The sequence below is a fragment of the Lissotriton helveticus genome, chromosome 3_2 (genome assembly GCF_964261635.1).
Source record: "Lissotriton helveticus chromosome 3_2, aLisHel1.1, whole genome shotgun sequence".
NCBI classification, from domain to species: Eukaryota; Metazoa; Chordata; class Amphibia; order Caudata; family Salamandridae; genus Lissotriton; species Lissotriton helveticus.
This window is the reverse complement of record NC_136062.1, coordinates 157,101,090-157,128,653: the sequence shown is the minus strand read 5'-3', so window position 1 is coordinate 157,128,653 and position 27,564 is coordinate 157,101,090. Positions and strand designations below refer to the sequence as shown.

At 44.0% G+C, this 27,564-nt stretch overlaps 1 protein-coding gene across 3 annotated transcripts in view; it reads left to right on the top strand.

The window, feature by feature from the left end:
• SLC28A2 (solute carrier family 28 member 2) overlaps nucleotides 1–27,564 on the top strand; it is a 675,497-nt gene that overhangs the window by 321,803 nt on the left and 326,130 nt on the right. For all 3 annotated transcript variants that reach the window (XR_013609837.1, XM_078684949.1, XM_078684951.1), the window contains 3 exons: nucleotides 6,060–6,151; nucleotides 7,561–7,750; nucleotides 23,976–24,117. Coding sequence is in view for 2 of the 3 variants with exons in the window: in XM_078684949.1 (XP_078541075.1) it covers nucleotides 6,060–6,151; nucleotides 7,561–7,750; nucleotides 23,976–24,117 (424 nt within the window). In the remaining variant the exon portion in view is untranslated. The remainder of the gene's footprint in view (nucleotides 1–6,059; nucleotides 6,152–7,560; nucleotides 7,751–23,975; nucleotides 24,118–27,564) is intronic.

Below are 27,564 nucleotides of genomic sequence, written 5' to 3'. Positions count from 1 at the left end.
GGGTGACAATGATGGTCGTAATGCCCCTTCCCACGTTGGGATGCGATTCCTGATAGGACGCCCCAGCATGAGTGTTGCCGGGCATTTTCCTGTGGTAGCGTGAGGAGTTGTCCGGTAAGCTCGGAGGACCTCGTTGAGGGCGACTTGTAGATCTTTCCCTTCCGCTGTCGCATGTTGAAAAGTCTTTTTGAGCGTGGCCATGAATCTTTCAATTGTTCCATTGGCCTGTGGCCAGAGGGGTGTAATTTTACGGTGATGAAAATCCAGGTGTTTCGCAAATGCTGCAAAGTCATTTCCATTAAATGGAGGTCCGTTGTCTGTCTTAACCGTGGAGGGAACGCCCCAGGCCGCAAAGACTTCGTCTAATACCTTGAGAGTGCTGACGGCATTTGTAGATGACACAAAACGTGCAATGGGGTACCTAGAGTGTTCATCGATGATGGCCAGCACATACTTGCCCGATGCCAAGGGTCCATAGAAATCAATGGCAATTTCTTGCCACACACCAGGTGGTAGAGGGGTCATGTTTAGGGGTGCTGGAGGATCACTTTTGCTCGTAAGTTGACAAAGATGACAGTCCTTCAAGGTAGCTTCAACCATTTGGTCGAGATATGGAAACCACACTCGTTCTCTCAATGCGCGCTTGGTTGACACAATACCCCTATGTCCTTCATGGGCAAGGGCAACCACTCCTTGTCTCAGTTGAGTGGGGATCACGATTCTCTGGTCTCGCAGTATTATGCCATCCGTGGTGGCTGACAGCTCACTGCACACATGCCGGAAGGCTTGCATTTCTTGTTTAAGGACCGGATCAGTCTCTGCATCCTGAGAATCATGCCTCTATCTGTTATGTCGAATCCTGCGCAGGACCTTCTGCAGGATGATGTCTTGTGCTGTGCTTTCTCTGATGGTGTCCATTGGGATAGCGGGAGGAAGAGCCTGATCGGTCACAAAGTGTATGTACTCTTCCGCAATGGACGATTTAGAGACTGAAGATGTGGCCGGGTGTCTGGACATATAGTCAGCTGGGTTTTCAGACTTCCCTGGCTTGTGGATGATGGTGAATGTGTACTCCTGTAGTCGTAAACCCCACCTTTCGATTCTCGGGGGCATCTTGGATCGTGGGTTTCCGTAAATGGTAACAAGAGCCTGGTGATCCGTAATCAAAGTGAAATGTTTTCCATATATGAAGACATGAAAATGTTCACATGCCCACACTACGGCAAGACTTTCTTTTTCTGGCTGCGAGTATGCCCGCTCCAGGTCAGTCAAGCTACGACTCGCATATGCAATTATCCGACGTGGGTCTGAGTCATTGTCATACTGTGCCAAGATTGCACCAAGACCAACGGGGCTGGCATCCACAGTAATTTCCGTTTTTCTCTTTGGGTTGAAATAGGATAAGTGATCCGCAGATGCTACCGCCTTCTTGATTTCCTTGAAGGAGTTTTCACATTGGGGAGTCCACTCAAACGGCTGGCCTTGTTTGGTCAACAGGCGAAGGGGATGGCTGATTGTTGCGTAGTCCCTGATATAGCGAGCACAGTAACTGGCCATGCCGAGGAACGACCTGAGCTCACTGACGTCTTGGGGGCTCTTGGTGTTGTTCAGAGTCCCAATCTTGTCGGGGTCAGGTTTCATGCCAGCGCCTGAGAAGATATGACCAAAGAATTTTAGTGTGTCCTGATGGAATTCGCATTTCTCTTTGTTGAGGGTCAGGTTTGCTTCTAGTAGTGCGTGGCAAACACGATTGAGTGCGATATCATGTTCTCGCAGATCTGAGCCATAGACAAGGATGTCGTCGCTGTAGTTGAAGGCATTGGGAATATTCTGAATGACCTGCCTAATGGCTTCCTGGAATATTTCAGCTGCAGAGGAAACCCCAAAGCTTAGTCTCTTGTATCTGAACAACCCCAGGTGGGTTGCAAATGTGGTGATATATCTCGACTTTGCCTCTAATTCTAACTGGTGGTACCCCTTGTTTAAGTCCAACTTGGAAAATATTTTCGCTCCATTCAGGGCCGAAATCATATCACTCAAGTGTGGCCCCGGGTGTCGCTCTCTTTCAATTGCAGTGTTGGGCAGGCGCATATCCACACAGAGTCTGACTTTGTTGGCCGTGCCCTTTTTGGGAACAATAACTACTGGGGACACCCATGGTGTTGGACCCTCGGTGCGCTCGATGATGTCAGCAGCTAGCAAGTCCTGGAGTTCTTCTTCTACAGCGGTTTGGAGGTGAAATGGTACCCGTCGAGGGTGTTGAGCGACAGGTCTGATTTGTTCATTAATGTGTAATCGTACTTGGCAGTTCTTTAGCTTGCCTAGTCCTTGGAATAGTCTGGGAAACTGGCGGGTCACATCTTGATTTCCGCTGACCTTGAAAAGGATTTCCACTAGATGAAGGCGTTCAGCTGTCGGGAGGCTCAGTAGACAGTCCGCTTCCGGGCCCTTAATGACGTGGATTACTGCTGGGATGGTTGTGTCCTCATGTTGGAGGGTCGTTGAAAACTTCCCGAGGCAGGGGAGTGGCTTCTTAGCCATCCATGTAAAGACTCTGACTGGTGCAAAGGTCAGTGGAGGACGTGGCTTCATTCTTTCATATTCGGTGACTGGAATATAGTTCAGAGATGCACCTGAGTCTAGTACAAATTGCGTGTCATGATTGCCAACTTTGATATCCAGTCTGGGATATGTCTTGAGCTGGTCTTGATCTACAGCTAAGTTTAGATATTCAATGGTGTAAGTTGAGTCTCTGGATGACGGTCTCGATTCCTGGGATGGTGATCTCCGTTCCCACCTGGACCGACGTGACTCACGGCTGGAGTGTGATGACCCAGAAGACTGTTCAGCTTGGTCTTGGACAGCTCGGGCATGATGTCTTCGAGTACCAGATCGGGACGTTCTCGGGGTACCTCTTCGTGAGTCAGGCTGAGCTGTCTTTGTGGCACCACTTCTTCTCTCCTTGTTGTATTCCCCACACATCGCTTCAAAGTGATTAGTTCGACCACACTTCCGACATCTTTGGCCCATGGCAGGACAGCTGTCTACCTGGGGGTAATCGTACCCACAACGGAAACACTTCCTCACGTTCTCTGATCTCCTTTCCTTCTTCCACGGTTCTCGCCGCTGATGTCCTGATTGCTCTCGACGTGATGACGGACGTGATCTCCAGTGTTTGTCACTCGAGCGTCTTCGACTTTCATTCTTGGCGTGCACGCGTCGCACTTGTTCGCAACTTCCTTTGTGTCCCGTTTCGATGTCTGCTGCATATTCTTCTGCTTGATCAAATATTCGTGTCATCTCCTCTATATCATCAAGGCTATGTTCCTTTCTCAATAGTCGTCTCCTCAATTGGTCGGAGTGACATCCATCAATTATTTGTGACTTAATTGCGGCATCTGTCGAGAAATTATCAAATGCACAATGCTTAGCTAGTCTTCTCAGTCGCATCATAAAAGCGCTCATTGGTTCCTCTTTCCCTTGACGAGCCGAGTGAAATGTATGGCGTTCATAGTCGACATTCTTTTTGTGAAGGAATCTCTTGTTTAATGCGTCACGCACTTTGTCATAGGTGTCCGACTCAGCGTCAGGAAGGTCTTTGATTATTTTGACTATCTCCCGCCCCGCCAAGTTACGCAGGGCAATCAACTTCTTTTTATCCTCAGTCACTTCTGATCCTTCGATATAATCCTCGAATTCTTCGAACCATTCTTGCCATTTGGGACCCATGGTTCCCCCAGTGGTCACTTTTAGGGGTTCAGGCGCTCGCAGGTGCGACCCACCTGGAACCTTAGGCTTGGCATCTGCCGGTGGCGGCTGATTTCTATCATCATCGGACATCTTTGCAGTGTTTGTTTGTGTCTTTGTCACACTCACTCGGTTTCACCAATGCTTGTCTCTTTACCAATGTTTGTCTGTTTTCGGGAACCAATGCTTGTTTCTTTTGCCAATGTTTGTTTGTTTTCGGGTACCAATGCTTGTTTCTTTGCCAATGTTTGCTTGCTTTCAGGTACCAATGCTTGTTTATTTGCCAATGCTTGTTTCTTTCATCAGTGCCTGACTTCAAAATGGCCGCCGGGTAACAGTCAAGGGGTTTGTCTTGAAACTTGCCTGACTTAAAGATGGCCGCCGTGGTTATCTGCAGGCACTACTTTCTCTCTCTTCATTCGACCCAGTTTCTTCACACAGGACTCACCGGCAGTTGCTCCCAGGGTCAGCATACTCCTGATTTGGCTCCCTCTGGTCAAGGCTGCAGTCAGGTGAGGTTGGGGTGGGCTCCCGCCTTACTTTGCAGAGTCCTTCGGCAGCGGCGTGCCAAAACCCACGCATCCGGCGTGAGGTTTTTTTCCGACGCCGGGCACAATTTTACCGCGCTCTGCATCGCTTGACAGTGGACCTTCGCGGGGGCAGTCCACACCAGGATGCACTCTCTTTCGGCCACAGCAGGCCACAGCAGTCCTCAGGTGAGCTTGGGGTGAGCTCCCGGCTCACTGTCACAGTTCCCGCTCTCACTTACGCCGACAGCATGCCAAACCTCACGCATCGGGCGTGAGGTTTTTACTTTCACCGGTATTCAAGCTCCGGTTTGGCGCATTTAGCCGCGCTTGGCTGCAAGGTTATCGGGGCAGCATCCTCTCCTCCAGGACACCTCTTCACTCGCCGTGTGGCGCTGGACAGGGTCGGAGTGGGCTCCCGACTCGTGTCTCTTCACGGTTGCTGGGTCACCCACACACCCGGCGGGACTCGCGCATTCAGCGCTCAAGGGTTTCTTCGACCGAGCGTTTCAGCGCTCGCAGGTCGGGATTTCTTCGGGGTTCCCCGGCTTCTCTAGGGTCGCAGTCACTCGCTCTTGGCCACAAACACCAGGCCTTAGCTTTACTCGGCAGCGGAGCTCTTCCCTCGACGCTGCAGGAGACAGGGTGCCTTTCTGTGATCCTGTGGGCTGCAGTCAGTGCGATCCCATCCTCGTCGCCAGTTGTAGCATCCTGCTACAATAAACACAGACACTTATTGCTATATAACTTGGAGCTTTATTGTAATGCATCCAACCTGTCTCCTGTCCCTACTCTAACTGCCTCTTCCTCGTGGGTTCCCTCCTCTTCCTGTCCACCCCCTAAGCTCCATCCACAACCACTAGCCTGCTAACTTCACTACACACACCATGAAGATTTTGTAATAGTTAATGGTTTAAATAAAGCAAAAATCAGGTTGGCAGTGAATTATAATCAGAATGCACATGCTTCGATTAATAGGCAATCAATTATATTAAGTCTTACAACCCAGAGGACGAAATAGCATGAGGTACCTCAAAGGGAAAGTGATAGAGCACTCTAAGATCTCCTATTCTGCACTGCTCTGTTCTCTCCTAATCTGCTTGCAAAACACATACATTCTAACAGTTTACACACATAGACAGTGTGTCCATCAGACAGTCCAATTGGGTAAAGCAAAATTATATATTTACATACTCAAAGCGTTCTCAAAGTATTTCACAATATATGTTTCTCCCAGTGTCCTTCGAATTTACACTAATAAAATAAGATACTTGGACTAATCTGCACCCTGCAGGAGAATCTTAAATGGGCTAAACATTAAAACAACATTCCCAGATAACCCCTAAGGAAAGAAAACATTTCTTTACGTGGGAAAGGAGGAACAAGAGCATCACAATAGAAAATCAGAACTCCAGATTGCCTAGAAATAAAATGCTCTAGTGTCACAATACAAGATGGCAAACACAAGTGGACACTTTGAAAGTCAGGTCTACTTTAGTTATTTTCAATTAATCATGAATAAACATAATTTCTCTCTACAAAAAGAATTAGAGTGTTTATGCATTAATATCTTGTTAATGCAAATATTTTTAATATATAAAGAACTTCATCACTGGTGTTTTGGTGGATGTATATTTGCTTAAGTGTATATGTGTTTGGGATGACTCACTGCTTGATAATCCTTGATGAGGTCCCAAATTAGCTAGATGCTGCTTTCTTGTTCAGAGGATTGTAATCCTGATGTGTATAAAATCCAATTATGTTTCTTTTATCTCTTTATTTCAGTCAGGCTGCTGTACCCTTCGATAAAGCTTCAGCGTACTACACAGCACATTCTAAAGTTTTCAAGCATATCTTCTTAGGTGTACTTTGTGCAGGTAACAGAACTTTTTCAGTAAATGCCTTTGGTTTTATTTTTGATATAGGTTGACCCTGTATACAGCTACACTCAAAGAGTCTATCACTGGTCATAGGGTGAAGTCTTTATTCCATGACCTGGGCCCAAGTCATCTTGTTCCAAGGCATCCAGGCACTGCCTTTGGTCCTGCCCAGGGGGCTTTGGACACAAGGCATGGCATTCCACCACATCTTATGTCCAGTCCCCTACCCTCTGACTTCGAAGATTGGGTTTGAGGAGCCATCTAGTACAAGAAGCCACTCTACTGATATCAGTTTGGGTCATTATAGGCCATGCGTCACCAAATACGGTTTAGATAAGTTTTCACAGCAATCTTCTGTCTTCTCTCTTTCCCTTTGCCAGAGTAAATACATCTCTCTACTCCACTGCTGCTGTAGTCTCATAATGTACCCATTGCGAAAGTGTTCTATTTCTGGCTCTTTGTGAACAGCATCAGATGTCAAAGCATTAAAGTAAATAGCATTGCCTGGAGAGCTAAAGAGGCAGGGCACTGGAATAATATGAAGCGGAGGGCTCAATTATGCAGTAGGGTGGGTAAATTGTGCAGCAACAAAAGGCAAATTATAGGGCGTAATTGGCACATTTTATGAAAGTATTACCTCATTATTTTGTCATTTTTACACTTGTCAAAACAGTTTGGGTAGTGGTTGCACTCTATAGTATTAGTTTAACACCCAAATATAGCAAAAAGCTACAGAAAGGTGACCAGACAAGCTTCGCAAAGGGCCTTCCACAGCGCGGCGACACATGTCGCTGAACGTTTTTAGTAACTCTTGAACCATTTGAGCTAGAAACATTTTTTTGTTTTTTAATCTTCAGATTTTACGGCAAGTGATTTATTATGTGGCAAATGTGTCCTATCTCTAATTATGCAAAAACACCACAGCTGCTCAATCACATGATTCCAGTGACCCTGCATATAGAAAAATCACTAATTATTAATGGCGTGGGTTACATTTAGAAATATATGTTCTGTAAGTATGAACATAGAGGCTCATCATGTCAATGACACTCTTTGCTAGGAATATCATGTGTCTCAAATCATATCCATCTCTCCTTTACCTCAACACGTAGTTTTTCTTCCACTACAGTAGTCTACAGCAAATATGGTTGGCAGTGTTACTCATTCACCAAGAGCAAGCTATAAAAAAATTCACAAGTTGTATTAAAAAATAAATGTATGTGCTAGGATGTGCTAGTGTGAAGGTGCTATGAGGTGGGTAGAAGTGGTATTTCCAAACAAAGGATTTTAGGGAAATATTGTTTGGATAAAGAAACTGCTTCTTTTGGTAAGTAACAGAGTCCTAGTCAAGCGGGCTGGGTCAAATCAGCTTCACACATTTTTACTGCTTCTTACCTCTGTTCCAGGTTACATTGCCTACTTCATCGCTGCCTGTGTACTGAGCTTTCAACGAGCGCTTGCCCTGGTTGTCATCACCTGTGTAGTTGTCTTCTTTGTCTGCTATGATCTGGTGAAAAAATTTCTGGGGCAGAAGATAATAAAGTTCCTGAGCCCTGTTGGAAGATGTTTTCAGAAGAACCGGAGATGGATAAAGTGGTACGTGTCGAAAACCGTCATACCCCGAAACCCCTACTGATGTTTGTCACCTAAAACCTTGAAGCAACACAATTTAGGGTTCAAGTAGCACATCAACAGATTTCTTTTCTACCTTAGTTTCGGCATGGGTAAATGCTCTTCAAGACAAACATTAGATAGAATTTAAGTTTATTTTTATTGCTAAAACTAGTACTGGAAGCCCAACCTGGAGAAGGGACACATCTGTGGTTTGGGGTTCAGTGTATATATGGCCAACTGATCAATTAGCAAGAAACCTCAAAAGCATATCTATTCCTTGAACATGGCTATGGCTGTATTTAAATAAATCCTAGTCTCCATGAAGGACCCAAACTCAGCAGGCTGGGTGTCAAACTCAAAACATTATTAAGAAGTATTTACAAGTCAGCTTTACAGAAGAACCGAGTCAAACGCCTATAAAACTAACCAATATAGGGAAAATAAAGCACTGTTGCATTCAGACAGGCCCTGGTGGCTTAGTTTCGTACATGAAACATTGTTACAGATGTTTCTTTCTATTACCATTAATGGTTCAAAGCGCTTTCTAAATGTTACATTACAGTCATTGGCGTCCTCATTTGTCGTAAATATAGGAAGAGTCATATAGCTGATCTAGTTTTGGTAGACAGCCAACAATGATGTATGGGATCTTGTGAGTTACTGTGAGGTGCTGCCCCCATGAGTCCTTTGGGGGGCACTTGAAATGGGCTTTGCATGGAGTCCCTAACTAAGAAATAGCCATCATATTTACTTGACTATGAATCAAGGTCGGGGCAGGGCTCATCCCTCAGCAGTGGAGAAGGATCCCACCAGACACCCTCCCTCACCCACTGGGGTTGGTAGCCCCCTAGCAATGATGACCTACAGCATGTCACCCACTAGCTACCTATCAATGATCATGAGTTTCTAGTTTTTCCAATCTCTTTCCATCTTCTAAATAAAGTATCTTACAGATGGGCTACCGGTATACAGAAATCACTGGGAAATCTGCTGGCTAGTGACTCCAGTCAGTGCGTCCCCAATAGCATTACCCCACCCCGTCCATCAGCAGGTGGCCCTGTCATTTATAGCATCTTCCTGGAAATAGAAAATCTCTCTCTCCAGTCCCTCATATTGAAGTGGCAGGGGCCAATGACATAGAGACCTGATCTGCAGCCTGCACAAACTCTATGGAAAACAGCCCTGAAGTCACCCGACACATCCTTGCCGCGTTGCACGCTGTAACAATCAGCGGACGCCGGTCATTATTGCAGAGATCCCACCTTATTCATCAAAGTTAAGTAGGGCTGAAGCTTCCGTTACACCATTTTGAATAACATTATAGAAAATTGCCTCGTATATGCTCTCACCATGTTAAAATCACATAATATGTTTCTGAACTCTATAACAATGCAGGATATGTAATGAATAAGCTTTCATACCATAGTGAATGATATCTTAATTTCTATGTACCTGGTGAGGTTAAAGAAAATATTCTCATATAATCTCTGATTTTAATTTAAATAGATAAAGATTTTTCAGAACATCACTCCATGTGCAATGACAGGAGATCATTATAGACTATCACTAATTCTTTGCCAGGATAATTCACCATGATATATATATTCTTAGAGGTAATTAAATAATGTAATTGGAAACCCTGAACTTGGGCTACTAGGAGCACTCTGTCCCCCAGTCTCGTCAAACGTTTACAGTACATACTGTTCCAGCTGTTTAATAGATGTGGTTGCTATATTCTGGTACAAAACCTATCAGAGGATGGAAAACAAAGGCTCCAAGTTTGCTTTATTTATTTAGGATCATGCATGATCTCCTTTCCTAGTTTGCCTGGGTTTCCTATAAAGATAGTAATGAAGAAGACAATCTGATGTGTTGGCCAAAATATAATGACAGAGGGGGAATTTGTTGGTTGTAGTTGGGACATTGCTATGATATTGAAATATTGCAAAGTCCTTGCCTTAGCACTTTTCTATGGCAATACAGATACCCTTATTATTGATTTGATGTGAATAAACCTTTTTACTTTGGTGTTTCCTTAGGGCCAGCGTGGAGATATTTTTCTAAATCAGATTTCTTGTTTTGTCAAGTAATCATTGAGTTATTTTTGCTGTCCAGCATTTTTAAGAAAAATTCCAAAGAATGGCATGAGCTTCTCAAATTGGGAAATCCCAAATTCAGGTGCTACGGGTGTGGCGGTGAGGCAAACATTCTGGGGCAGATTTATGAAGGCCTTGCGCCGCCGGTGCGTCATTTTTAACATGGGAAAAAGTGACGCACCGGCGGCGCAAGGCCTTCATAAATCTGCCCCTCTGTCTTTGAGCATTCTGAGATATTATTTATAACCAACCTTATCTAAGAGTTGGCATTTCCCCAATATAGTTAATTTCATTCACACTTACCTGTACCTTAGAACATGCTTGTATAACTTTCAACTGAGCCCCTCTTAAACTTTCCAGAAACACATTAGGATTTACAAAAGTCTGCTAGGAGACCATTAACGCCACAATTATTCATTACTGCAATCGTTTGTCCTATGTGTGAAGTTAAAGCCAGTTATTGCAGAGTTTGAGAAATACATTAAGGAAAGGGTATTTTTCTTTGACAATTGTATTGTGTAAAATTACCTAAGGAGAATATCATTCAGTATTAAAAGTCTGTATATTTCAATCGCTCATACTGAGGGAATGAAAAGTGAGATTGGAATTGATTTACACAACACTGTTGTAACTATTTTTGGGTTCAAATAAAAATAAAAGTGATGTGGTCAAATGGGTATCCTTAGAATATCAATATATCCTTCAAAATGAAGTCTTAGGAGATAATTCAATTTCTGGAAAAAAATATTTTGATATTTGTGACATACAGAAAGATAGCCATGAGGAATAAATGATCTTTCCCGAAGAATAAATAATATAATTCTGAGGACACCGCACTGTTTGGTCGACAGGCAGTGCAATTAGCAGAAAAACGTTACTATTAACATGGACGTTGGCTAAGTAGTTGAGATTCTACACTGATTGTCTTGAAGCCATGCAAATCGCAGAAAAAACGTCAATATTTACCCAGCCACTGGCTAACTACAGTGCAACTAGCATAAAAACGTCATCATTTATGCAGCTCCTGGCTAAATAGTAGAGTACACACTGTTTGGTTGGCACCCGTGCAAACTTCACTGCTTACCCAGCCACTAGCTAAACAGAAAGATTCTGAATTATTCAGTTGGTGGCCCTGCAAATAAAGAGATTCTGCACTGTCCGACTGGCAGTCGCACAAATAGCAGGAAAACGTAAATATTTACCCATCCGCTGGCTGGTAGAGATTCTGCACTGTGTGGCAGGCGGCCATGTAATTAGCAGAAACACTTGACTCTTTACCTTGCTGATCTAAATAGTAGAGATTATGTACTGTTTTGCCTGTAGGTTTTGGAAAAGTCCCCCCACCCCAAGGCTGCCAACATCCTGTCCTAAGGGGACCCTTTCCCTTTGGCAAATTAGCTACCATCCCAACTCAGGGGTCATTAGCTCATCAGTGGTTTGGGACAGCAATTGCAGTTACAAACTATCAATAAATTCCTTTCCGAATTTGAAAGGGGAGGGAGGAACCCCTTTCCTGAACCCTCCTTTTTGCAGTTCAGAAACAATACCAAAATTCTATTTACTAGTATAAAGAAATTTCCAACTCATTAAAATAGTTTAGTATATAATAATAACTACTTTTGTGGTCACAAACCTTCTGTTTTTGTGCCATGAGGCCCTTATGCTAATACTGGCTTAGAGATAAGCATTATCTTATAGGTTTAAAGGTCCCAAATGTTTGAATGTTTCCAAGTCTGAGAGACATGGCACAGAATGCCACTCCATTACACTGTGTGCCAAGACATACCAACTTTGGGGGCTCTTTGTGGAACTGTCTCGTGCTCCACAATGCTCCTACTCCTTTACATTTGCTTGCAGACGTGCAAATGATAAAGATGATTTGAACCTTTGCAAGAATAGTTAAAGCTATTTGCTTTTCTAAAGATATAAACTTGCACTTACTCAAAAAGCCACGGGAATGTACTAGTGCCTGATAGAGGATTACCAAAGGCTCCATGTTATGAGACCACCTCTTTTTCTGCAGCAAATCAATGCATGCTGGAATTAATAATTCTGGTGAAGTCCAACTGAACAGATCAGACTAACACACTTGAAAACAATGATTTGTAAAAGCAGAAACCAGAAATGGAAATGTTTCCCAGTAACATATAGCCATCTAATATTTAGGGTGATTTTATCCATAAAGAAACAATTGCTTAGGGTCCCATATGAAGTGGCCAACAGGGTATAATTCAAAGGCTTCATTCCAATCTCAAGACAGAAGTAAGAATAACTATGGGCTTGATTTTGAGTTTCCAGGACTGAGTTAACTCTGTGGAGATGGCAGAGGGCATTACCTCCAACATCCTAAGGGACCTTTGCCCTCCACATTTAGGGTTGTCCACTGGCTCTGTGGACAGCTCTCTACATTGGCAGGAACTGCTGTCATGGGAATTCCTGTCTATGCACAAAACATTTGAAGGCAGTACAGTCAGACATGATGGCTGGCTAGCACACTTGAAAACAATGATTTGTAAAAGCAGAAACCAGAAATGGGAATGTTTCCCAGTAACATATAGCCATCTAATATTTAGGGTGATTTTATCAATAAAGTAACAATTGCTTAGGGTCCCATATGAAGTAGCCAACAGGGTATAATTCAAAGGCTTCATTCCAATCCCAAGACAGAAGTAAGAATAACCATGGGCTTGATTTAGAGTTTCCAGGACTGAGTTAACTCTGTGGGGATGGCAGAGGGCATTACCTCCAACATCCTAAGGGACCTTTGCCCTCCACATTTAGGGTTGTCCACTGGCTCTGTGGACAGCTCTCTACATTGGCAGGAACTGCTGCCATGGCAATTCCTGTCCATGCACAAAATATTTGAAGGCAGTACAGTCAGACATGATGGCTGGCTAGCCAACATTAAAAAACAAATATTTTGTTTTCAAAAACAAACTCCCAAATCAGGAGTCCCACATGCTGGGAGTGTTCTCCCAGGGTAATGGTGTCATTATTTGCTTTCTGTCCCTTATAGGAAGCCTTTACGCTAAATAGGGAAGATGTTATAAAATCCTTCCTTTAACAGCACGTTCCTTGTTGGGCCATCAGAGAAAGTATACTGTCAAGAAGCCACAAGCAAGGAAATGGTACCATAATTAATCGAACTGAATGTCATTGGAATATTAATGCATTTTCCCATTAAATCAGAGAAAGACATATAGGTATCAAAGAAGAAAAGAAACTCACAGAGATATTTATTAAGTGACTTTATCACAAATATTATAAATAACACACTGAATAAACATAGATATTTTCTTACCTTCATTCCTGTGACCTGGTAATTGAGCATTTCACTGTTCCACTGTAATGGTCATTTTTCAGACTGGGGATGTGGATCCAATGTTGAGGTTTCAGAACTGATTTGGGGTGTTTCTTTTTCAAATATCATTTTCTGATAGTCGCTCCGACACAGTCTTTGTGCTATGTGATGGCTCTCATAGCAGTAGCAATAGTGCTGGCTTCATGTAGAAGTATCCAAAGCAAGGACACAATGAAGCATGACCTAGCTGTCATCAGCCTTTCTGAGTAGTCATCAGGCACAGACAAAAGGGCAACCCTACTTAGAAACTCTGACACCTTTAACAAGAGAAACCTATGGCCTACTACTTCTACCATCTACCCTATGTCGTCACTCAGGAAGAACTAATGAGCAGCCATTTGCTGGGAAGGAACCTCCAACAATTTTTGAGGTCACCTTTTCTCCATTTTCCCTCACTTCAGTTCTGGGTCTCCACCCTTTATTCACAAGAATGCATTTAATACACTCTGACTGTATAGGGTAGCTGCATGTACTCTTTATAATGACATGCAAAATCCATCCCACTGGTCCATGTACTGGTCATACAAGGAATCTTAATACTTCACACTTAGGGGCAACTCCTAACGGGTTGTGCTGCCCTTGCATCAAGCAAAGCAGTGCAACGCAAAACACACGGAAATTACTATTCCTTGTGTAGCTCTGCATGGCTTAGTAATTCCAGAGTAACACAAGGCAGAGCAAATTGCTACATTGTGTTAGCCTGTGTTGCAAAGGGGTTTCATGGGTGGAGCATGGACATTCTCATACATCCACCAAAAGATTTTGACGTAAATCCATATTTATTAAAGTGAGTACACCTGGGATTACATGAACATGGTATGACTTCCCAATTGTGGCATCAATAAAATAAATATCTGCTTTGTTTCTTGTTACTTCCTCTTTCTATGTGTGCTGCATTCTGCAGCAAACATAGAAAGAAGAAAATGCCTCAAAGAATTTTTTTGTGCAGGAATGTGCACAAAACCAATCCTACTCTAATGCGGCAACCTTGAACCATGGGGAAAGGGTGTCAGTGATGGAGGTAGGCAGCACACAGGATAACAGTGCAAGGAGAGTGCAGAAATACATCATATTGTAGTAGATTTGGCACATTTTGGCACTCTCACTGTTGTGCAACATCCCACAGTGCGTTGTTTTGGTGCCTTGCTGCATGCTCATCTCACATACACACACATGGAATTTCAGCGAAAATATATAGGGGTCACACAGAATCCTTCTTGGGTTATCTGAGGCGATCTATAGGGAGTCTCCATCACCCCCTCTTCTGCTGAACAAAGCCTTCTTCTGATCTTGAGCTTCCCTTTCCTGAGTGCCATATCCATCTGACCCCTTTGTTAGCTATTAACTGTTTTCCCTGATTTTAACCATCATAGTTTCTCAGATGCCATCCTTCACAGACCACACTCGTTTTCACCCATCCACCTTTAAATATCTTTACCAAGTTCCAGTCCTTGTGCACTCAGATCCACCCTCCGACTACGGTGCCAAACAACAGACCGTGTCTTCTACACTCAGAGGTCAGTATATAATAGTTATAGCTTTTTATTCACTTTGCATCCACTGATTTTTCAGCAAATACGTAGCAGTTATATACTCAGGCTTAATAGATGGGGGTTTCTATGGGTTGGCGGTATAAGAAGGATGAATAGAACCATTTCCAAAAGGGATATCATAATACATATTACCTAGACTCACATAGGTATCCTCCTGCTCCTAGTCTTCTTCCTACACTTCCAGGCCCTTCTGTACCTTTAGGCATTGGTTCTACTCCTAGTCCTGCTTTTCTTTGTTGTTTTGGTTCTCTTGATCCCATCCTGGCCCTGGTCTAACTAGTTCTGGTCACCCTGGTACTGGTTTTCTGAATCTATGGGCCCTGGTTGTAGTACTTCCTGACCTTGGTCTTCCTGGTCCTTCCCTGGCTCATCGTTGTATTAGCCCTTCTGGGCCTCTTGATCTTGGTACTGATAATCATTTTTCTGATCTTGCTGATCTGCTGGGTCCTTATTCATCTAGCCCTGTTGTCCTGGTTCTCCTAGGGCTGGCACTCCTAGTCTTCCTGGTTTTGGTCATCCTGATTCTCCTTGCCCAGGTTCTCATGGGCTGGGCCATTTTGATCTTGGTCTGATCCTTTGTGGGTCTGGCTGTCCTAGTTCACCTGGCCCTTTCCAGCCTGGCCCTAATACCCCAATTTCCCACCTGCTCTACTTGGAAATTTAGGTCATTGTTCTTTCGTGATCCGATAGACCGCACCCATTTAGCCTGGTCCTTCTGATCCTTCTCACTTTACTCATCTGATTTAGAATACGCCAGTTCCTGGTCCTGCTGGTTTCCTCTGTCTACCTGGCCTCTTGTGTCCTAGCCTTCCTATGGTCATGGGCCCCTTAGAACTCCTAGGCCCATTCCTAGTCCTATTTGTGGTGATCCTTCTAACCCTGCTTGCTCTGGTCCTGGTCCTCCAGGCTTTGGTCCTCCCAGTATTCTTGGTGCGGACCCCCTCATCTTCCTTGCTTATTCTGTCCCTAGGACCTATTGGCCTTGATCTTGTCTTCCTGAATATGGTCCTCATCCTCTTGGTCCTAGAGTACCTGCTGCTTGTCATTGTGCTAATACACAAACTCAACATGGTCCTCCTTTATTTGGTTTTAGTTGCTCATCTTCCTGGCCATCCTGTTTCTAGCCCTGTGGCCTGCACATCCAGGTTGTGAACATACTGGTCCTGATGTCCCTGGTCATGATCCTTCTTGTCCTCCTCACCTTGGTCCTCCTGGTCCTGGTACTCAAGGTCCTGCTCCTTTTTGTTCTGATCTTCCTGGTACCCTTATTCCTTTATTCCCTGCTCCTCTTTGAATCTTTCCTTCTGACTAGCTGTCTGTGTCTCTGGTTGTAGCTACCTGGCACTCCCGGCCAAGATCATGTTATTCTTGTTTTTTATCTTGTTATGTTATGTTAAGTTGCTTTTATAAGGCGCAAAGCTACCCAAAAAGGGTTTCCCAGCGCCAGCCAGAGGATGAGACAGAGTATGGAATTACTGATTGAATAGCCATACCTTTAAATTCTTGCTAAATCTTACGAAATTTGTTTTAAGCAAAGAGATGTAGGCATAGTATTCCACAAGGTGGGACTGAGAAAGGCTAAGGAGCGGCCTCCCATCCGCGAGAGCCTAATCCTGGGAACCAAAAATTTTCCCTGAGCGGCGGAACGCAGTTGCCGTGAAGGATAGTAAGGTTGGGTCAGGGCCTGCAGGTACAAGGGAGCTGTGCCGTCTTTGATCTTAAATAAAAGGCTCAGTGTTTTAAACTAAACGCAATTTTCCACTTTCAGCCAATGGAGCTCGCGTAAGTAGCTGGTGGTGGGGGTGGATTTGGGAATTTGACAAAATAATCTTGCTGCCGCGATTTGTACTGCCTGTAGCTTCCGAACTATATCTTTGTTGGACCCTATATAGAGAACGTTGCCATAGTCCAATCTCGAGATCACAAGTGCCTGGACCACCGTTTTCTGGGTGGAGCAAGGAAGCATCCAGACAACATTTCTCAGCCACTTCAATATAGTGAAGCAGGTAGCTGCTTGCTGTCTCATGGACAGCCAATCATCAACAAGAAAACCCAAGTTACAGACTTGCTGAGAGGGCTAAGGTACAGTACCCAATTCAGTGGGCCAGTGGGGGGGACCCATAGTTCTTTATTATTTCCGAAGATAAGGACCTCGGTCTTGTCACCGTTAAGTTTAAGAATGTTTGTTTGCATCCATGTTGCTACTTTTCTTAAACCGTCTTGAAGAGCTGACGGACCGGCCATCCTCTCAGAAGACAGAGAGAAGATGATCTGGGTATCATCTGCGTAAGAGAAGAGAGATAGCCCAGCCTCTTCAACAATGGTCGACAATGGTTTAACATAAATATTAAAAGTAGAGGGCTAAGAATAGATCCCTGCGGGACTCCTCAGTCAGAAGTGTATGGTTACGATGTGGCATCAGCAGAAAACATTTGAAATGTGTGGTTGGTCAAAAAAGATATCAGCCATTTCAGTGCTAGATCAGAGATGCCGAGAGCTTGAAGGGATCGTATTAACACGGTGTGAGACACTGTGTCAAAAGCAGTGCTCAGATCGAGTAATATGAGGGCTACTGTGTCCCCCAAATCCAAGTGGTGTCTTCCCTGACCTTTCCAAGATTCTGTTCCCATTTTCCATGGTCTTCTTGGTCCTGTTCCTAATAGTTTGGATTCTCCTGGACCTAGTTCTCCTAAACCTGGCCCACCTGCTATCTTGGTATCCATGGTCCTGGTTGCCCTTATCCTTTTTGACTTATTGTGCTTGTTATCATAAACCTTCCCTTTTAGCCAATATGTCCCATCCCGGTTCCACCAGTCTTGGCCCATATGAACCTGTTTCTTTGTGGTACTCTTGGTCCTAGTCACCCTGTCCTGGTTATCCTCACCTCCTAGTCCTGGTACCACAAGTCCTGGTCCATCTTACTTCTTGTGTCCTGGCACTTTTAGTCTTTGTTCCCCTGGTTTGGGTTGTGCTTGTACTCTTGGATCCGTCCCTTGTCCAGTTAGTCCTACTGGCACTGCAGCACTTGATACAGGTCCTCTTGATCCAGTTCACCTTGTTTGGGTCCTACCAAGCCTGGTCATTGTGGTCCTGGTCCTCCTGCCCACAACTGCTCATTCCACTTGATCTGCTAATGTTGGTTAGCCCTCTTGCCTCAGATCCTTCTCTCCCTGGTCTTGATACTTTTAATGATTGATGTGCCCCACATAGTTTTCCTGTCCTGATCCCGTAGGTCCTGATCTTCTTGACCCTCTTAGTCCCGTTTCTGCTTTTCCTGCTCACAATGCTTTTAGGTTATCTACTCCTTTTGTTTTGGTCTTCAGGTTGGTTTTTATTATAGAATTCAACTGGGTGTTGCCCTTTCGGTCGTGATCTTCCTAGTCCTCTTCAATCTGGTCCTGATCCTCTTGGCCCTCGTTCTTCTGTTCCTTAACCGGATGGCTCTGCAATAACTTGTCAGAGACTTTCCTAGTTCTGATGTACCTGGACTTTCAGTTCACTCTAGTCTAAGAACGTTCTAGCCCTGTATTTCCTGGTCCTGGTTTGACTGGTTGTCATTACCATGGCCCCTGCTTCTAGTAATTTGGATCCTTGGTCGCTTGTTTCCCAGTCCTAGATCTCGGCAGGGACCATGGCAAGCTTCAAAAACATTGTAAATAACATTGTCAAAAAAGAATCTATCTTACAAGACAAAGCGGCCTTGACAGAACGCTCACATGGCTGGCTCACTATACAATCCTACAGTAAAGCAACTCCTCAAGCTTACCTCCTTTCTAACTTCTCCAAAACCACCAAAGAGAAGTTTCTGAAACTCCGGTTAGGTTTATTACCATCTGCATACCATCTGCCCCCTTGGTTGCGCTCTCAAAGCCAGCAATGTGCCGTCTTTGCGGGGAAGGAGAGGAGAACATAGTCCATATCATAACCATTCGCCATGAGCTGATGCGGGAGTGCCGGTTACTACTCAGACCCATCTTTAACAAAAACAAAATACGGTCGCGCAGACAAGCGGAGTTTGCAAGCTTCTCTGGCGAAGACATTCAACTCAGCTGCTGCCTGGTAAAATTTGCCTCTGCTGCTGACCTCCGACTAAAACGGATACTGCCGGATCATCAGAGTAGTTGCACTGGATCTGAGTTGGAGACGTCCTGTTAACCCTTTGCACCACAACTGCAACAGTGTTTTAAGCACATAATTTTAAGCATGTTTGCACACGCAACCCTCAAGGGAAAGCATCAACAAGCTAACCATAGGATATTTTTGCACAAATTAATGGATGTTGATGCGGCACTATGCACTTTAAACTTGCAATTATGTGGATGCCCTCTTTTTGTAGCCAAGACTCTGACAAGGGGGGTAATTTTTATTCATGAACTGCTGCTAATCGCTGCAACAAAAATGAAGAAATAGGACTATGGGTCACTAAGTCCGGGGGAGTGGATCTTTTCCGCAATCTTAATGCGTGTTTTTAAATGTGGCTATTAGCCTTTTAAATTGATGTTTTATTGTTTATAAGCGATGGACAACTTTTGTAATGGTTTTAATTAACTGTACACTAAATATATTACTTACTTACTTACAGTCCTAGATCTTACATCATCCTCACCCTAATTCTCGTCAATCAGTCCTCCTGGTCCTGCTCCCCTTATTCATCTAGTCCCCTTGTTTGTCTTTCCTTATCCTTCTGATTCTGGTTTCCTTGGTCCATGTAGTCCTGGTCTTAGTTCTTTTTTTCCTTTGACTGGTTCTCATGTATCAGTTCTTCTAGTGCTAGTGGTACTATCCCTGGTTTCCCTAGCCCCCTAGTACCTGAACCTCATGCCACATCCTACTCCTAATAATCCTCCTGGTTTGCCTAATTTACCTTGTTCTTACCCATCAGACCATGCATGGGCCCCTCTATCATGGCCCTCCTAGTAATGGTCCTAATGGATTTGGTCTTCCTCATCCCGCTGGCAATGGTCCACCTAGTTCCTATGTTGTGAGTCACCCTGGTTCCGTAATTCTTGTCACCCTAGTTTTGGATGGCTTTGAGTCTGGGACACTTCTACACCTTCTGATGCTGATCCCACTGGACCTAGACTTCCTCATCCTTTATAACTCCCTAGTCATACTTATCTAAGGTATCAAGGTGCTGCTAGTCCTGATCCTTTTTTGGTTGCTGTCTTCTTGTTCCTTTTGTTCCTGGCCCATTGGTCCTCCTAGATCTGTGGTCTTGGCCCTCCTGTCTCTGGAGTTTCTCTGTATTGGTCTCCTGATACAGGTACTTGGTGGGGCTGTCTATTTTGGCCTGCTACTCCTGTCCCTGGTTGTCCTTGTCTCTCTGGGCCTGGTTGGTGCAGACATGTGCTCATAACTCTTCTTGTAATTATAGTACTGGGCCTACTGTTCCTTCTACCTCTATCTTTCTGGCCCTTGCCCACTGGGTCCAGATACCCCTGCTCCACAACATCCTGGCCCTCCTGAGCCTTCTCACCCTGGTCCCAGTATCCCTAGTGATATTTTTCATTGTTTTGTTACTCACTGTCTAATTGTTCCTGGTCCCCTCCGGCATTGGTAATCCTGGTCAGCATAGACTAGGTCTCGTGGGACTGGTTCTTCTTTTCCTGATCCTTAGTGGCTCTCACTGTCCTAGTCCTCCTAGTGGTCCACCTCTTGCCCTTATTTGCAACTTTTCATCCTCCCCTGCTGCTTCTTACACCAGTTCCTTTCCACAATACCTCTAGTCAGGTACAGCCACCAAATCTATCACACATATATTTTCTCTGGCATGAGGATTTCTTTTCCTGAGGCAGCACTGTCATGTATAGAAATGCCAGCATGTAGAAACAGGACCTGGTTCATTTAAAACACTGCTTAATATGTTAAAAAGCTAAACTAACATTTCCAAGAAGCGTTGTGCATGTGACTAAAATGTTAGTGTAGCTGAAGGAACCACTCATGACATGGGACCAATAAGCATCAATGCCCTAAACTTACTCATCTAGGTAAATAGTATGAAAAATTGTGTTTGTTCACAGGCAGCAGAATGAACTTCTCTCATGAATTACCCAGATGCATTACTTACCTGTCTCCTGCTTTCACTTCCTGATTCCACAGAAGCCCTATTACAGAGTCTCACTCAATTTACCACCTGCAAGTGCCCCAAAGCACTGTGTTTCCAAAGACCAATTACCTACTATACATGTTCCTCCTTCTAAGGCCCAGATTCATTTTATGCAGCTGCTTGTTGACTGCTGCTCTGTTGACAGATTCGAAATACTAAGCAAGCATAACCCCCATTAGACAAAGCCTAAAGCTAGCTCACGGCCTTCCATAAGAAGAAAAAAAAGAGCCCATCCCTCAAAACGCCTCAAAGAGCACATCATGAACATTAAAAAAATTTATTCTCATGCATGAATAAAATATTTATATAACATGCTTTAAAACCATAAGCGCAAAATATACGTGCCATATAGAGAAGATTGTATTTGATTTCTAGGTCTTACTTGAATATTAAAATAGTAAATCTTTTTAATAAAAATAGTTTGTTTAATCTGTAAACAGCTGAGCTTTATTCATGCACTTACACTTTTACAAACTGCTCTACACTTGTATATGAGTCATACGTTGCATCCCCGTTACATGATGGCAGATTTCTCCCAATTCAAGGTCAACTCAATTTTTCAGGTATTTTCTCAGAAGGCACCTAGTATCGACCTTGTTATCAATCTGGATGAGGCCACAAACTCCAGTATATCCAATGGGCGCGAGGCACTTCCCACCTTTGAGAAGTCTCCCCTCTCTCGTGGGATAAATCACTCAGTCTCATGAGATCCATCAAGTCTGGAGCCCCCTTTGACCCTTGCCCTCCAGCGATCACCAACAAGTTGGCTAGTCAGGTGGCTGGGCAACCCAAAGATCTACTAAACCAGGTTCTGAGTTTCGGAGCATTACCCTAACATCTGGAAAAAAGCCTTTTTCTCCCTCTGGTGAAGAAACCCTCCTCGGACCCCAAGCTGGTGGATAGCTACAGACCAATTTCCCGACTTCCGTTCCCTGCTAAGGTGCTAAGGTGCTAGAGAAAGCCATGAACGAGGAAATTCTAACTTTTCTGGGCACCCATCAATTGCTGGACTCCGCTTAATCCATGGTACGAAGTCCGCACTGGTGGCCGCATCGGAGGAAATTAGAGCTAGGGTGGACAAGGGCGGCAGAGCTGCACTAATCCTACTAGATCTCTCTGCCGCCTTTGATACGGTCCACCATGCACTCCTTACAAAACGTCTGCACACCTTAGGCTTCAGTAGTACCGCACTAACTCTGCTGAGCTCATTACTCGAAAACAGAAAACAGTGGGTTGAGATGGGAGATGCAAAGTCCAGCCCTTTCTCCCACCCCTGTGGGGTGCCGCATTGATCTGCGCTTAGTCCCACTCTTTTCAACATGTGTGTTACCCCTTTAGTGAAGCTTATTCTGAGCTTCAGCCTGACCGTACTATCCTACGCGCATGATACACAGATAGTGGTGTCCGTCTTGTCTCAAGTGGAGAATGATGCAAATATTTTCTGCAGATGTATGGCTGCAGTTGCAAGTTGGATGCAGAATAACTGTCTCAAATTGAATTCAGATAAAACGGAGGTGTTGCTCTTTGGGAAAGAGACCTCCTTCTAGAATGCATCCTGGTGGCCCCAGGAGCTGGGTAACCTCCCCAAGCCTGTGCAGAAGGCAAAAAAACTTGGGAGTCATCTTCGACACCAAACTATGTTTCTCTGCTCAAATCAATACAGTGACCTCTGGGGGCTATTTTATGTTACGGGTTCTCAAAACAATTCTCCTGTTCATTCAGACGGACTTGCAGAAGACCGTAATGTTGGCACTCATAGACTCCAAAATCGATTACTGCACTGCCCTTTATCTAGGCACCTTGAAATACCTCATAAAAAAATTGCAGTTCTTACAGAATGCGGTAGCAAGAACCCTTTTGAAAATCCCAAAGTTCAAACCAGTATCTCACCTATTGCATGGCCTTCACTGGCTACCATTGGAGAAGAGAATCTCATTTAAGGCTCTGTGCCTAATGCATAAGGCTCTTCATTGTTCCGGGCCATCCTATTTTCAGTAACATTTTACCTGTTATGCGCCCAATAGAACCCTCAGATCTAGCACGGCATACATGGTCCTGATCCCCAGAATCAAACGAGTAAAATGGGGCTGCAGAACATTTGCTTTTTTACTGTGTGGAATGCTATGGAACTCCCTTCCTCGTGCCCTCTGGTCACAACCCAGCCTGCAAGTTATTCAGAAAGCAGTTAAAGACCTGGCTATTTCCCACTGCTAAAAACAAAGTTACTCAGACTTAATCCTGCTTGCTGTTTTCTCTTTTGCTCCTCGGCTCTTGATCCGCCTACCACTAAGACACCTACAGGTAATGCACCATCTATAAAACTACTTTATTCATTCATTCATTCACAATGGCACCACACTACCATTGTCTGGAGTACTTTTTCTTTATGGGCTGGCTAAGTATAGACCTCCTTCACACTATTTATCCGACTGCTGGTGAAATTGTACATCATCTCTGCTATTTAGTCTATGGCCGGCTAAACAGCAGAGATTAGGACTATTTTGCAGGTTGCTGGGTAAATAGGAGAGGTTTTGTACTGCGGCCTGGTAAATGGCCTCTTCATTAGTACTCAGTCTAGAATTTGCTAAGCAGAGGGAAGGAAACATCACAAAGAAATGCGAGAAAATATTACTGCTAATTGGCATAGCCTCAGCATTAGCTACAACTTCAAGGATTTTGGCTTTGCTTTCACATTGACTGGCCATCCTATAACACTTTTTCTTCTTACGCTACTTCCCTCTACCAAGCACATTGCTGACCACCTCTTGGGCTGGTTGCTGCAGTGATTAAAGTATTAACAATGCTTCCTGAGGGTCCCCCTTTAAAAACTGAGGGGTTTAGAATGTAGACAGTTCGCTCTCTGGTACGTTCTGGGGGGGGGGGGGGATAGCAACATTAAATAAAGCACCCTCTGACTGATTGAGACACTGCGACACTACACTACTTGGATAATTCTTAGAAGTGTTTCCACGTGGACTAGGGCAGGTTTTTTGTCACTAGAGGTTTTGAGAGACCACACCTAGAGATATATTTGTGTCTACTTTCTCCTGTGCTATGAATAACCATGAGCCTGGTGTGTCTTCTTTCATAGGGTGTTTTGTCTTTTGGTTCTGGGGGGATTAATCACTTGGGTGGCTTTGGACACATCCAAAAGGCCGGAGCAGCTGATATCTTTTGGAGGTGTTTGTGTCTTCGTCGTCTTCCTCTTCATTTGTTCCAAGCACCATCGAGCAGTAAGTAGAAATACATTAGTTTGAGATATGTTTGAAAATCTAGAAATGTTTTTATGTCTATTTTTAGAGACTTTGCACCCTAAAAAAGCACAGCATCTTCTTCCCCATTAATGCATACATAATTCACGAAATTGCAAGGTGGGGGGGTTAACAGTCAGGACTGCATCACACCCATCAACAGGTGAAAGTGTTTACAACATTAACCAATCACACACAGACTGCACTTAGACATAAGGAATCAAGAGACAGACCTTTAAATTGTTTTTCCTCCATGTCACTTAAAATCCTTATCGCCTTGCCCCCCACATTTTGAGGAACGATTACTTGACATTGTTACAAACTGGTAGCAGGAGCTCAATTCACCAACAGCCCATTCACAGACCATCCCTGCATATCTCAAAATACTAGCTGAGCTCCATGTACCGGCAGCTGGGTCAGTCAAGAAGTTCAGTGGGGACACAGTGGACATTTCACAGGCAAACCAATAATGCTGCTTGCAACAGGTACTCAGATGCACCACTAGCCAAGTGCACCAGTGTTTCATTCACCATGACACAATCATTGGCAGAAAGGCAATGCGTGGTAAGGGAATTCAACTTTCCTCAGATATTATGTGCTATAAATTGTATCTGGAGCTTCAGCCATGTCCCACAGAGAACATCACATCCACAATAGACACTGGTGACACTCCATCAACATGCAAATTGTCTGCATTGCCTGGGGCTGGGCTGGCTGTTACACTCGTATATACTGCCTTTCCAAGTTCGATACAACAACTACATTGTTCAGTAGTCCCCTCTAGCATGTCATTTGATTATTAGGGATTCAGGTGACTCACACTGGGATTAGAGCTTTGCGTAGGGAACAGCCTTACAAATATAACGACTTAAAACTACACCACATCACAGTGCAATAGACATGTTGAATGCATGCATATTTATTACAATCTGTAGGGTTTCTTGTTATACCAAATATTACATTTCATTTGCAGGTGCTACCACTTATGCTTCTCTCCCCTTATCCTAGCCTCCTTCTGGCATTCAAACATACATAGCCTCAAGAGAGGTATAGTACGGTACACATATGTGTGCAAGTCATCATTGCATGTGATTTTGGTGCAGAGTAGTGAGAATTATTTAGCATGCCACATTAATAGTGAGTGTCGAGATATGAAATAAAGCGTGGAATACTCTCATAAATATTAGTCTGGCGTACACATTTGTTTCTGTCAATCTCGTTCAAATGGGGACTGTTTACAAATGGAGTGAATTGAGATAACTTTAACCATTTAAAAAAAAAAACTGAGAACTAAAGTTTGTTTACACTGTCATTTTCTCACATTATTTTTAGGCCTTTATTACGGAAAATGTCTAAGAGTATGCCAGGTTGCTTAGCTGAGATATCACTCAGGTAAAATTCCTATAACAGGACTACTTCAACATCGTGAACTACCCAAACGTGAGCAGCTGTTGATCACACCATGTGCGATTTTGCACATATTTATTGTGCAAAATTCGTTTTTAACCCCACAATGAATGTGAGGAATCATTTCATCCTAAAAAATGTTGGAAAATGCTGAATTGGCTTTTCACATAAATACAAGCAAATTTCAGAAATGTTGGGTAATTTTCACAAAGGAATTTCAAAAAGAATGACCTTTTAGCCCAATTGGGATTTCGAAGCTGGCAAGCTTACTGGTGGATGTCTGAAACTTGGTAAATCCTTGCAGTTGGTGTGCAACCCTGCCTGGGCAGTCTAGGTGTCTCTCTCCAGTACCTGAAACCCTGGCATGGGGAACTGGGCTCCCAGGCACAAGCCATGGCTTAAACCACCTCTCACTGGTGATTACTGGAACTGCTCTGCCCAGAGGAGCCCTAGACTCATTCCTGGTCTGGCGCCACCTTCACCCAGCTAGGAAAGATGGACCTGCTCAGAGCTACTTATTTTAGCACTGCAGGAAACCTCATACAGCGTCTGTGGTACCCAGTCTTAGGCACTTTGTGACATGGCAGGCTTCTGAATAGAGTCCAGGCCTCGGGCCTTGCACCCCGCGCCCTGCTGGAGTTCTGATCCAGGGCCCACTTAGAGCTTCTTATGTGCACCCTGTGGGCTAGATGGGGTTTTGACCCAGGACTTTGTTAGAGCTTAATACTCAGGCAAAACACGGAGCCCTTCCATAGTCTGCTGGACCCCGTCCCAGGCAGTTTGCAACACGGCAGGCTGGATAATAAAGCCCAGCACTGGCTGGAATTCGGCATACAGCCCCAAGAAATAGCCTGCAAAGGAGCTTACGCCAAGAGCTGGTACAGGATTAAAAATGCCAAACAAGGATCTTTGAACTCCTACCTATGGAATGAAATACAACAAAAGAGAGACTGTGCAGCTAAGAGCTATCTGACAGCATCAAAAGAGTGTGTAGGCTTGGGTGAACTTTGGGTGGCCCGGAGTCTAATCACTGCTTCAAAAAAGTTGTAAATAAGACAGTAAAAAACCTTTCCCTAGTAGACGATAAGGCAGCACTCACAAAAAGATTTCATGGATGGTTTATAGTGCAAAGTTAGGTTAAGCCCTCTCCGCAGCCTTACCTAGGGGTTGGTTTCAACAGGAGGAAGAAAGAAAAATACCTCCACTTTCTTTTTTCTTTTTTTTTATTTCAAAGTATTTTATTGAAAAAAAAAAGTATATTACAATACAGTACAGTAGTGACATTGATTGTCGATCGGAATGGACATTCTGCCAGTACTGCCTCATCTTCCCCCTGGAAATGACTACCCGGCCAGACAACTTGTCGTTTATGTGACAAAGCCAATGAAAGCCTCTTGCATCTTCTGTGTATTTGCAGAGAACAATTTTAAAGCCGTCAGCCACTGAAGCCTTCTTTTTTAAGTAAGAGAATAAGAACCTGCAGACAAGCAGTGGTGGCATGCCTCGGGGAGGAGACGTTCAGTTAGCATGCCGTTTTGTGCAATTTATGGAAGCGGCAGGGAAGAAACTCTGTCGCCCTTGACCGGCACGCTTTATCACTGCAGCAAAAAGTCCTCTTGTAAGGGCGGACCCTCATAAGGGAATCATCTAGTAATTCGTTTTTAAACTGAAAGATCGTAACCCTTTACTACTGTAATGCATTATACAACAACCATGAACAATAGCCAGTATAATGTACGAAAGTTTTACGAGAAGTCGTTTTTATGAATTTTACCAAAGGTTTGAATAATCTTTTTTTGATAAATGTTTCATCGCAGCTAATACCAGGAATGGGAGTTTATGAAATGTTATTTTTAATCTGTTTAAATTGAGAACCATGCTATTACAATTCTCTTTTATGGATTTGTGCAGGTTTTAATTACCCAGACAATGAAAAAATTACTTACTTACAGTACTGGGGACTTGCAACCCTGGGCCAGACACTCTCAAAGGAGGTAGTGGAGAGTTGCATGCTCATTATCT